The sequence below is a fragment of the Falco peregrinus genome, chromosome 6 (genome assembly GCF_023634155.1).
Source record: "Falco peregrinus isolate bFalPer1 chromosome 6, bFalPer1.pri, whole genome shotgun sequence".
NCBI lineage: Eukaryota > Metazoa > Chordata > Aves > Falconiformes > Falconidae > Falco > Falco peregrinus.
In genome coordinates, this window is record NC_073726.1 from 25043937 (window position 1) to 25057171 (window position 13235).

The following is a 13235-nucleotide window of genomic DNA, read 5'->3' on the forward strand; positions in this document are numbered from 1 at the left end:
CCAGCCCTTCCTGAACCACAGGTATGTACCCAGTATGCTTCCATGAAGAAAGGTCCTGACAAGTCAGCGTTTTTGACTGACCCGCTATCCAACCTCTCCCTGCAACCTGACAAAATACATTGTTGGAAGAAGCCTGGTCAGCTATTAAGAGGACCTTAGAGTAGTCAAAACACTCCTAGTAGCTAGGGAGTAATTTGCCACAATAGTTTGCACACAGAGGTACAGCAGGTCGCATGTCCCCTCCCCCAACCAAAAGAATACCCCCACACACACTCCTATTGCAGTGCCCATGTCTCTATTACTATAAAAATCTGCAATCGCACATTGCTGCTTAAGGACTCTGTATCTTTAAGAAAGCTTCAGGTCTGCACGAAATACCCCAATTATGGCAGCAAATCTTATTCTAATTCTATATAATTTCAGGATGGCCACAAGTCAGAAACTTTCTCTTCACCAAGGTCATCAAATTCAAACTGAAATAAAGACACTGTTAATGTAAGATCCAGGCAAATTTCTGTTAACACAGATTTATTAAGCCTCTAAATATCAGCATTACCAAGTATTCATCATGAATCAAAAGCACTACGGTCTGTTTCTTTATTACAATTCAAGGCCCATATTCTCTTAGCCAAAAACACGTATTTTAGTTCAATATAATTTCTTGAAGTGATAGACTTGCTATCCAAACACAACCTGAATTGTATACTCTTGGCCTTTACAAGGTTGAAATTATTTACCAGCTGCCAAGCTGATCTGCCTATTTATACTCCCTGACAGATATCCTGTGTTCTTCTCCAGCTATTTGATACTTCAGTTTGGGACAATGTGTGAAAGCTAAACTCACTCAGTCATGCACAAAGGTACCAGAAGCATTTTTACACAGGTTTGTACCACGCCATTAGCTATCTCCATGCTGCTACTGATCTGCTTTGGAACCCTTTCATCTGACAACGCTCTCCTGAAAGCCTGAAACCATGACAGTTTAGTTTAATGATTTATGTTGCTTAAATGGGCGTCTGAACTCCATCTCACTGGGAATGTTTTTCTGGCCAGCACCGCATCCTGGACATCAGCAACAGGTGAGTGCTTAAGAATGAGATACATGAAATTCCTATCTAAAAACATCAGACACAGTTATAGGGATTTTTACAAGCCATACACTGTGACCAGAATCCAACAAGTGGTATTCATTTTACTGAGACTCAGAGCTGGCTATTACTTTCCTGCTTACAGGGTTTTATTTGGATATTATAGAGCACTACTCAGAAACATCTCTAAGAGGGAAGGAAAAGTGCACAGAGAGAGGGTTTTTTAATTCAGATCAGTATTACCTATGCTGCTGCTTACTCTAATCGTAACATTCACCTAAATATTAGATTGGTGGGTGAGGAAAGATGTGGACATCACTGGAGAAAGAAGAGTCAAATGAGTACAAACAGAATGGACAGTCTTCAGCCCTGAAGTACGGAAGCCTTATTCCAGATCCTGAACTAAGCCAGTACATGTTAACAACTACTAATTATGGGGTTACCGGAATCCTGATCCCCACCATCCATCAGGGAGATTAAGCATTGCAAACGCTGGCTGTGAAACAATGAAGACTTTTCTTTGGCACGCCTGGTAGAGCTGCAGTCCAAGAACTGCACCTCACTACACTTGAGCCATTAAATATAGCCAGGCTTCTGAGGAGTTTAGCAAGTATATGATCTGTATAAAATGACTGCATGCTACCTCCCTCTAACACTTCCCACATTTGTCATCTAGGTGAGATTACAAATATCTTTATACAATGTTTTAAGGATGTAACCAAGAATATGTAGTATATAGTTGGCTCTTATGCAGCAAATGGTGATCATATCACTGAATCACACGAACAAAGACCTGAACAATTGGAATTTTGCATTTTCAAATTTCTGTATGATAGCTAGAGGCAGAAACTGATTTTACCATGACCTGAAACAAAATTAAAACAGCGTCATCTACTATTCAGTTTAAAACTGATCTTACGTATCAACACTAGCTTCCTCACCTCCCCAAGAGGAATATGTTTGTTACTTATCCTCCCAGATCGTATGGGCTGAAAATTCTTTCAGAAGAGGAATCTTTAATCTAGCAGACAAAATTCAGTAAGTCAGAGAAAGAAGCAAGATAAAGTATGTATTTAAATTGTAAGAATATGGTATTTTGGGGAATATGATTACATAGAACACATTTTTATAGTGGGGACTTTCTGTATTGGGAGCTGAACATGGGACTAGTATTTTTGCTCTGCTACCTTTTATTGTTTTTCATGATGACTAAGCCCAGAGAAAGTGGCATAAGTTCCCGTAACTCTGCAATAAAGTTAGTCAGTGTTTGATAGCTTGGGTGAGCAGTCTATTAATTCAGATTGGTCACCCGTTAGCAAATCATAGGGGAGAAAACCAAACTTTGAATTCACTTACCACTAGCATACAACTATAAAGAACTATATAAACTTTGAGTATATTAAAAAGCTGTTGAAACCGATGAGGGACGGAGGAGTAAGCTGTGCCAGAGCGCACTGGGTAGGAGACAGGAGGAGCACAGCATGTTATTATGGTGGTCCTTTAACTAGATGATCAGCACAGGCTAGCAACAAGCAAAGCTGTTTAGGGAGCCAGGTGCTGGGGCAGTGTCTGATTCCACTGCCATTTGTCCTAGAAACACTCAGCTATAAATGTAGAGCACAGAAAACTGCAGTTCTTGCAAACATAAAGCAGCAAGTCTAAGAGCTCTGCACTGATTATGGCCAGTTCACTCGGTAATGCCATTTTCAGGATAAATAACATCAAGAAACAAAGGACTGTTAAAAGGCTACCGCTCCCCAACCTGCTCGCCTAAAGGGACACTCTGGAGTGCACAGGGTCCCATCAAACTGGTCCCAACACTGTATATGTTCTGGTGAATATCCAGCACAGAAAGTTGTGATAACGGTAAGTTAATTAGCAGAGCCCACAAAAAGGATGCAGGAAACTATCTTACAGCTTTAAACCAAGACTCAGTATTTTTAAAGACAATAATCTGCAGTTCAGAAGCACTTATGAATCTGCTGGAAATTCCAGGGCATCATCCATGTAAAGGAAGTGTGGTTAGATCATCACAATAGTTTAAGTTACAGCTAAAAACATTAAAAGAAAAAGGAAGCTTTGTTGATTTTTTTATATTTTGAAGTTCCTACCTGTTTTAGAGACATTTATACTCAAATAATGCCTCTAGTAAGGGTGAGAAAAACTCATCCAAAGTCCCACAGTATGGCAGGATTAGGTATAGCCCAGCCCTGAGTTAATGATCTTCCAATTTGTATACAAAAAGCTATTGAGAAAGAGATTCCATCACTTCAAGGGTTAGGCAGACCTTGTACTCTCAAGACTCCAGGAGCTTTAATCTGTGATGTTTCATCAATGTATTTGGTAGTACTGGATTCTTAATCTGCATAATCTTTAACTTAAGAGTCAGTATTCATTCAAAACTGAACCTAAATAAAGACAGTAAGTAATAATTTAACATCTAAGCTCAGATTTAACATCTAAGAACAGATTGTAACTGAGCACCATATCAATCTGACAGAAAAGCAAGGCAAAGAAACATGAACAGCTTTATATACACAAAGGATCACATAATTAGTTTGAAACAGGAATCAGTTTCCAGGGCTATAAGCATCCCCAAATGTCCTTTCATTTCAACAGTTGTGCACACCACACTGTCAATACATTACCAATGTGATGCAAACACCTATATTCAAAAGTTAGTTGGCTCTTCGTCTGAAACTGCCCTCTCTCCACCATCCAAATAACAGCAACTGGTAACAAGAGCTTCTGATTCTCCAGATTTAGCCAAGCTTCCTTTTATACAAAAAACCTAAAGTACCACCAAATGAATCTAGAATTTTAAGAGCTGAAAGAGTAATAGTTTTCTTAAAAAGCTCAGAGATGTGGTACAAAAGAAACAAAACTGAGTCCACATATAAAACTACAGGTTGATGTTATGTTTAACTATTTATATTAAAGCCACAGATGATGTCTAGTATGTAATCATGTTAAAAAATAAGTTTCAAGAAAGCTTTTCTATGAAAAATGAAATTTGGTGAAGTTTAACAAATTTCATAGCTTTAGCTACCGTGAAAATATTACTTTACTTGAAATGCATTCAAAATTTCAAATTCCTGAAATTAAAACTTTTCAAACATTAAGTATTCTACTACATCTTAGCTGTTCTCTGAAATGAATCATTAACCCTCATAACAAAGGAAAAAAAATCTCTTCTCCACATTTTTTATCTTTTCTTTTTTTTTATGTATAAAGGAAGGATGAGAAGTGCTCCCAAAAGAAAGCCAATCTACAATTTTAAAAGGTTACTACAGAAAAAAAACATTCCTTTCTTTCCTTGTGACTATATTTTAAGCAAGATTGTGCCTAAATTCAGAGAATGCTTGATGTTGTAACTGCACAAGCATTAAATGTTATCATATTTACCACTGCAGAGTCTGATGGCATACTTCAATGGCATCAATCTTCAATTATGAGATGAGAAAGCAGTTGTTCAGTTGCACTCAGATTGTTGCTTGCTTGCACCAGGGTATAATTGCATTTAGCCCGGAATCCAGTGAGAATGCACCCTAATATTTCATGTTTCCCTGCAAAAGACTTTTCTACACTTTTATACAAGCCAGCAGACACACAGGATGAACAGCTCTTCAGTTCTTTCATGGACTATAAAAAGCAGGGTTTTTTTTTAATCAATAGCTTAATAGTTGTGCTAAATATAGCTTTTCCCACATTTCTTCCTTGTAATTCAGTGTAATGCTTCTTGATACCTCAGTCATCATCTTGCTGATTTCTTTTCTGTCAGCAGAACAGGAGAGTTCATAATGTTAGGACAAAGTTACCTGAAGTAACAACACTAATAAATCACAACAAGTGTTTCCAGATACAATGGTTATTAGACAATGACTGCGTTTCTAATCCATTTTTGAATGGTAACAGGTAGTTTCCAGCAAATGGAACAGAGCAGTATCAGCCCTCTCCCCCATCCCAAACTACAGGATTTTATTCCCAGTAAAGAACAAGATTTGTCCCACACATTAACCAAAAGAATGTACAAGAACCAGAGAACATGGTGGTGGTGGCAGAAATCAGTGGTCAAGATGAAGGCAACTGCCCTCTCTTCCCTAGCTTATAAAGATACCGTGTTTTCATATCACTGTTCAAAGGAACAAAGAAAAAAATTGTATTGAAAAAGGAACAGGTGTTTATGGTTTTTTTTCTAATATACTTATTTTCTAACTTTCAAAGAAGTTGTTAAAAGCATTAGCTTTGACCACTCAAAATGCATTTCCATTTATACTATGTTTGTATTTACATTTAAATAAGAAAGAAAACACAGCTAGATCCTTCAGTAAACATCCATTGCTTCCCGTAAAGGTAAAATTTATTAACGTAAGTGAAATTAGTATTAAAGATTATTCTTTGTCATTAAAAAAAATAAACAAACTACCAACCAACAAAAAACCCAACACCACATCGTATGATGGTTTCATACATTACTTTTTCTGTAATTATGTAACCTATGTTAATTACAAAAGCACAATTCCAGGCATTTTGATGTTGCCATTTCACAAACATGACAGGTCAGAAGATGGTTTTTTTCACTACTTCTTACCAGTTTAAGAAAGTCAATTAATTTGTGAACATCCTCTCCTGTAGAAAGGTCCACAAAATCTTTTGGCAGTCGGTAACTCAGGTATGGACTAGGCTGGACAGTAACTTTACTGTTCGTACAACGGAAAACTGGATAGTCCTTTGGAAAAGATATTGGATAAGACAAGAACAGAGTACGTGAATAAAACTAGCAATGTTTTCCGTGAGACTGAGTCACTTTGCCAATGATATTATTTGGCATTCATTCAATTAAACCTGCACTTTCTAAATATTGTAGTTTTCTTATTAAAATCTCTGCCCACTTAAGAGCAAAAGTTAAAACGTTACTAACAGTCACATAAAGGCATTTATTCTCTCACTTGAAAGTTTCTAAAATGTAACAATTGTTAATGCATTTAATAGACATACATTTGTAACAGTGCTGTAATAACAGCTTTAAGGAACTTCAGGCAAGAGTATCTACCTATGTGGATGAAGAAAATACATCCCTAATATATTTTTGTTTTTAAAATATATTTTTATATAAAAATAAAAAATATAATAATAAAAAATATAAAATTATATATATTTTAGGGATAGAATCCCTAAAATTCTCTTCACAGGTTCTTTGTTTAAACCCATGTTTGCAAATATAACCTTAGTGAAATTATGACCTAAGCTTTCCAACCAATTTATTTACTGAAGGAAAAAAATATCTCTCTAAAAAAATATCTCTAAACACTCAACTGAAGCAACAGGTTTTGGGTAATTTGTATGATTTTCAGTTCAACACATTGACATACAACGTAACGGCCCACTGTGTGGCAATAAGCAGCTTCATTTTAAAAGACAGAAGTTCGGTAACTTCACACCAGATTCTGTGACTAGATGTAAGCTGACACATGAAGACAGGTCACTACTTTTTATCCAGGCTTACACCACAGAAAACTGCAAAGGGTCTGGCACTAAGAAAAAGAAATCCTCAAAACAAAGTTCAGGTGTCCCATGGACAGCTCAAGAATTGGGCATGTGTTTTAACAAAGGAGACACAGCTTTTACCAGGAAGGTTCATTGAATGGGTCTTCATACAGCAACTGCCACATGGTGAGACTAAGAGAAAACAGCATGAATGATATCCTGCAGAGAGGTGTATTTCCCTTGCAGTGTGTTATGAAAATGGCGACAGAACCAAAGTGAAGCTCAAATTTTAAATTTGGCTCAATAAAGCATACCATTTCAGTTACCTCTAATGCAGTTTAACAGCTAGAAAAAAATAGACAAAAGCCCACGCTATTTGACTTGCCATCTCTCCTCAGACAACTACCAAGTGTTTCCCAAGATAACATGCTACTTTGTATCTTCTATCCAGCTGTCCGAGGGCTCCTTAAGATGTGAGGACTGTCTCAAACAGGCAGTGAGAAGAAAGCTGGAGTACAAATAAATGAAGACTATCCCTCCCTCTCTGTATCGATGGGAAGTTACTTGTTTTCACAGAGGCACTACAACTTGGAAGAGGGACATAAAAGCCCTGCTCTGCAAGGTCAGAGAGTTCAACCAGAGGACAAGACTTCCCTGAGGGTATCTGATATATGGAAGAGAATGAAGTTAAGCTTCTTGCTGCCTCCCCCCAAACATAAGTCTGGAACTCTGGGAAACTGTATGACAGCTACCAAGAACAAAGGAAAACTTCAAGTGATTAAATAGAAAAGTAGCAGATTTTAAGATAAATTGAGAAGAATGCATCCAAACCGCACAAAACCAAGTTTCAGGGCAGGCATCATCTTCACAATGTGGTCAAAGCTGTAATATGAGCTTGTATCATTTGAACTAAAAATTCCCTTGCAGGCATCTAAAACGAGCACCCAGTACTTGTTGAGATTAAGTACTGTCTGCTAAGGTAGATTCTTCTGAGGAAGAGTTTATGTTTCATGAGATAAAGACCTCCATTTACTTCAATGGGATCTGCATCCCAATTTGACTATAACAGACTGATGGAGGGACAAAAGGAAGGCAGGAAGGCATAACGCCTGTTGGATGTTAGCCAGTCCCCCTCATCACAGGGCTGTACCTGTTCTGTTGCTTCCCCTTCACCCTGGTCTCCTTTCAAGTTTTTCCCAGAGGTCAGTTCTTCCCACGTAAACAGCAAGGAGTCTGTTACCTCACCAAATGGGTTAAAATCTATTAACCAAATCTTACCCTGCAACAGAACAACAGAAGAATTAAAACAAGCCACAGAACTGAAACAACCACAACAACAAACCAACCCAGAATACACACACATTACCGTAGTATGCTTGGTCTTTAGACAAGGTGATGTCAAATTTGAAATCATCTGGTTTTAAGCACTTAAAATATTCAAACATCCTTTACAGTAGACAGTTTTAAAATGCAGCAAGCTATGACTTAATATTTTATTTATTTTTATTAAACTGAAGATCGGACAGAACTCAAACTGAATTCAGTTCTATGCAAGGTGCTTTCAGACAAGACCACAGAAGTTCTGGCTAATACCCACGGTCCTCTGAGATCCCTAGACAGCATGAGCAAGGAATAGAAAAAAACAAAACCCAACCCAACCCAACCAAAAACTCCCAAAAAAATCATACATCCAAAACCCCCAAACAAAAATCCCCGCCCCCCAAACAGGGATTTTGCTTTCCATCAAAAGCCACCTCAGCACTGCTGTACATTCAGCAGTCTACAGGAACTGCTGTTCTTGGTCTCAGAAGGGACCCAGCAAATACAGAGCAGGGTCTGCAAAATGCTAAAGGAGATCATGAAAGCTGGAAGGTGCTGCACAGATATAGATAAATAAAGAATAACTTAAAGGCATTTTTAATAGCCATTACTAACAGTCCAGACTAGTTTCTCCTGCCTCATCTTTAATATATTTGTGTTCCAAACAGTACTGGTAGTATGCACAAGAGCATGCCCGTTTTCTAACTGAAAAATGAAAGCAGAAAGACTAACAAGCCATATTAAAGGTAAAAGAGGTGTCTGCAGAGGAGCAAGAAATAAGTTTGTGTTCCTTGAGTCATCTTAAGATACAATCACCAGCACAGGGCTATCTTTTCTTACCCAAGGAAGTGTCATCTATTCTAATAAAACAAAATGTTACAATGAATTATAATGAAATATGACTACACCTGCACTAAGGATTTGCAAAAAAAGTATTACATTTTGAAGAAACCAGATCTATCAAATATGGAAAGAAAAAGGTTGCTGTAGTATAAGCAGGACTGAAGGGTTTTATTGTCTTTGTTAAAGACCAACTGGAACTGGAAACCAAACCTGAAGACTGGGCAGCTACTAAAAACTTACTTACCCTTCTCTTCCTTTCCCTCATTCCTGAGGGATCTCCTTTCTTTAAAAGGCCTTCCCTATCTTGATACAAACAGCAAAGATCTTCAATGATTTACACTACAGCCATCTGGTTTCTAACTCACAAAGATGCTTTTGAAGCCTTCAATCACAGAGTAACATGGAGATTTCCTCTCCCACCCACACTACCCAAGTCACCCCCACAGCTACTAACGCACTGTAGAATAGGAAACCCATGGAAACCCATACAATAGAGAATAGAAACGCTCTGGCTGGTCTGTTACAGTCCACAGCAAGTTACTGAGGGGGGGAAGTCCCAGCACAGAGGAAACCAATGATACTACTTGTAAACTGGAACTGAGCCAGCGGGCGTGTGGTTGCACGCAGGCTTTCACAGGTCTCTCTCTCTCAGGGCAGAGCCACAGGGTACAGCTCTCGCAGAGCAAGTTTTGAGAAGCCAGTGCACCCCAACAGCAGTACTAAAACCAGACACCTACAAAAGAAACAGCAAATTGCAGGGACACAGACCTGAGTGGTTTCTTACTTGTTTCGGAAGGGTGAAGCAGCACAGATCTGCGTGGCTAAGTTGCAACACTTCTGCACTAATATTGACACCACTGGTGCAGAGAGAGAACAGGGCAAGCTCTGCTGTCATTTTCCACCTCTGTTCATCTCAAAAGGCAGTCACAAAGTCTCATTATATAAGCGATGTTTTGCTTTTGCTAATGGGGACATCTTGTTAGCTCCAAGGCAGCAGAAGGAGGAAACTGTAATTTTAGATTTATTCTATCACACTAGAAAAACAAGCTAATGAATCCATTTAATCACACACACAAGCAATGGCTGGCAAAGTTCATTCAGCAGTTCAGAGAATCTCCTTGCATCAGAAATGCTTACACTTCATAAAGGACTTCCCTATGAAAGGCTATCACAGAGACTCCTCCTCACCCCAAAGACATGAAACAGCTTTTTCATAGGAACTCATCATTTCTCTAGGGAAGAATGTATGCTGGAAAAAAACAAAAATTGGTTTTGAGACTACTGGAAGAGACACCTGTTTTTTGTGAGCAGCCAGAGAGCAGTACAACTTCTACAACAACTGTTTCCTTGAGACGGTCTTAAATCTGCACTGAGCTTTGGTCGCTGCAAATTAATGAGAAGTGGCAAAACAAACTAAATATTCCTTTTCAGGGCTCATTAAAGGGAGCGTATATAACTCTGGGTCAGTAACCAAACTATCTTAAGATTAAATGCTCCTTCAAGTCTTACATGCAATGTCACGATTTAAATGCAGTTTCAGATCACTTGTACTAAAGAGCAGTAGTAAAGCTATTTATCTGCCATCTTCTTGTATCAGTAATCTTTGTCATATGACAGCACATAAATGCACGAGCCAGGAAAGAGAGCTGTGCATAACTGAAGAGAAAAAAAAACCAAAACCAACTCATATTACATTGAGATTTTTTTCCTCATCTTGAAACAGGAACCGATAGATTTAGCACATCATGTCAGCTTCACGCTTTGTTTTACTAAAGAATTATGCAACATGCTGTTGAAAGGAAGTACCTATGACAAGGCCTGTTTAAAGGAAGTGAAAAGATAGCTAAAATGTCACTGAACTGCTACATCGCCCTAACTGCAGCTGCACCTTCACGCACAGTGACAATGCTCACAAGGCAGAGAAAGCACTAGTTTGCATGTTAACAAGAGCAGCTGTGAGCTAGCAGTGGGCTGAAGCCACTGGCTGCATCTTTGTCTTACCACAGTGACTTGTCTTGAACACGGTTACAAGCTGTTAACAAAGAGCACCAGCAGAGCCTGTCAGGCTTCTCAGCTGTTGCACTATGACTGTGAATGGCTAGCAGGTAAAAAAAAGAAAAAAAAGAAAAAAAAAAGTGGATCCAAATGAGAACAGGCTACCAGTCCTGCAACATAACTTCTTCAGGACTAGCTCTGCAGATCACCCAGCTTGGAAGACTGTATTGACAGCGTTTCTTCCTTAAAAGATGACTGGTCTGCAAAGTCAGGCACTTGCTTAGATGAGCTCGGTGAAGAGTAACAGGAAAGGTGGACACAGAAAACGTCGTTCTCAGCCAGGCCACCACTGCTTCTTTGCCACCCTCAAACTCAAGGAGCAGAACCTGTGGCAGCCTACTCCATACAGTCTCTCCAGTAACTAAAGCAAGCACAGGGAGGGGGTTGCTTTCATTCACATCTGATTTAAAGTGGACGTTTCTCTCATTCCGTACGTTAGGTTGCCATGCAACCAACCTGATGAGGAGCACGGGCTCTGGAAATTAATCACACTCGGCAACACTCAATATTCTTGTGCTGCCTATAACTCGCATACAAAGGGAGCAATGAATAACACAGTTGCAAACCACAGAAGTACGTGTGAAAGGAGGGGGATCTGACGCACAAAGGGCTATCTGGCAGTTTACAAGACCTGAGGGTAGAAGGCACCGAGAGGTACCTACAAACAGCTATACTTTATCTTGACAGATGAAGAAACACTGCACATTTGAGAACACACAGGCTGAAACCTTTTACTTAAATAATACGTCTCCATGCCTCAGCTGCGAGGCAGACTATGCAATGGTAGAACATGGTTGAATGCTGAAGTGTTGCTCCTCATTTTGCCTGGCAGCATCCTGAAGTCTGATGACCTGAGCCTGGGCAGGTAATTTTCACCACCATTCAGCATGGCTGGTTTTAGCCTGTAGCCTGATTTTTAGATACCTATGTTAAAAGTTGAGCTGAGTAACAGTACAACAGCTGTTTTCCACATGACACATATTCCTGTTTAGCTTCTGTTTTGCAAACTATGGCATGATTTACTATTACACAATTTCAAAATACTTTAGCAACATTCAAAATCAGAATTGGGACTTACTACAAATAGTCCCAACTCAAATAAAAGACTTCCAACGCCATAACTGTAAACAAGTCAAACGGTGAGACTCACAAATCTATATAACAAAAGTATATAGCCACTGTTCTTGCATTTCTGGCTTAGGATTTGGAAAAAATTAAAGCTTCTCATGGCACTGATATGATTCCCAAAAATCAGGTTTTGACATTTAAGGCTACACAACCCATTTTTGGTTGTGGTTGCTTTTAAAACAATACGTGTGTGCCTTTCAAACACAATTCATCTGACCTATTTCTCTCCATTGACACTGGGAGAGGTCAAGGTAACTAAATCTGCTATTGGCACCTGAAGTTCAGATGGGACATTTCTACCCACTCCATCACTATCTGGATGTTCAGGGTTCTGATCTGCCAAGGCAGAACCACAGCCTGGAACAGTTTGAAAAGAAAAAAACCATTAGCTTCCATCTGTCACAAACTGGGCATGCCACATTCATATCCTCTTTTGACAACTATCCCTTCATGTCCTAGACTTCCATATATGAAGTAAAAGTTATCACGACCACAGGACAGGGGACGGGGGAGGGGGGGAAGCCCAGGAATTATTTTCATTTTTTTATATAAGAATCCCCCAGATTTTTAAAGTCAGCAAAATATCACCCCCACCTTATTTTCTGAAATGTCACTGCCATTCTGCTGAATGTTCAGACACATTTCCATCAAAAGTACCTGGAGTAAGCACTGTGCAGAGGGAATCTTAGCAACAGGTAGTCCTTCACCAAAACAATGTAGTAATGTTGCATAATATTATTAAGTACCCAACTTAAAAGAAAATGCCCCAAGCTTGTCAATGTTTAAGAGACATTCAGACAATGCCCTTAACACGCTTTAATTTTTTGGTCAGCCCTGAACTGGTCAGGCAGTTGGACTAGAGGACTGTCCTATGTCCCTTCCAAATGAAACAGTCTATGCTATTATAAATTATTCAGCAAAGACTCTCCATGTCATAATGAAAATTAAATTGCCTCGAATAGATTCACAGAACTGACAGAATTGCAGCTGAAGCCAAAGTTACGTGCTTTAAGACAGACTACTAAATAATTACATGACTGGCACAGACATATTTACACCTCTAATCCTATTATTCTCCTACTGTAGACAGTCTCTAACATAGAAAAAGACCTAGAAAACAGAAAAACATCAAGTGAGTTGGGTGGGTTTTTTTCCTTTTTTTTTTTTTTTCCTGCCAGGACCACGTCTAGGAAGATGAAACTATTATTTGGTCCATCTCTGTATCATTTCAAGAAGAGTTTCCACAGAATAAGCAATTCTATACAACCTATCATCCACTTACCCTGCTGTCTCTGTACACATCAAAAACGACTG

General features: G+C 38.9%; 1 protein-coding gene across 3 annotated transcripts in view; it reads right to left on the reverse strand.

Moving 5' to 3' along the window:
- Positions 1-501: 501 nt before the first annotated feature.
- CDC123 (cell division cycle 123) overlaps positions 502-13235 on the reverse strand; it is a 37823-nt gene continuing 25089 nt past the window's right edge. The window contains exons 10-13 of one of the 3 annotated variants that reach the window (XM_005240159.4): positions 13204-13232; positions 7726-7854; positions 5680-5817; positions 502-4862 (exon numbers count right to left, since the gene is read on the reverse strand). In XM_005240159.4, coding sequence (XP_005240216.1) covers positions 4836-4862; positions 5680-5817; positions 7726-7854; positions 13204-13232 — 323 coding nt within the window. In that variant the 3' untranslated portion in view covers positions 502-4835. The other 2 variants (XM_013301352.3, XM_055808247.1) reach the window with 2 other exon arrangements.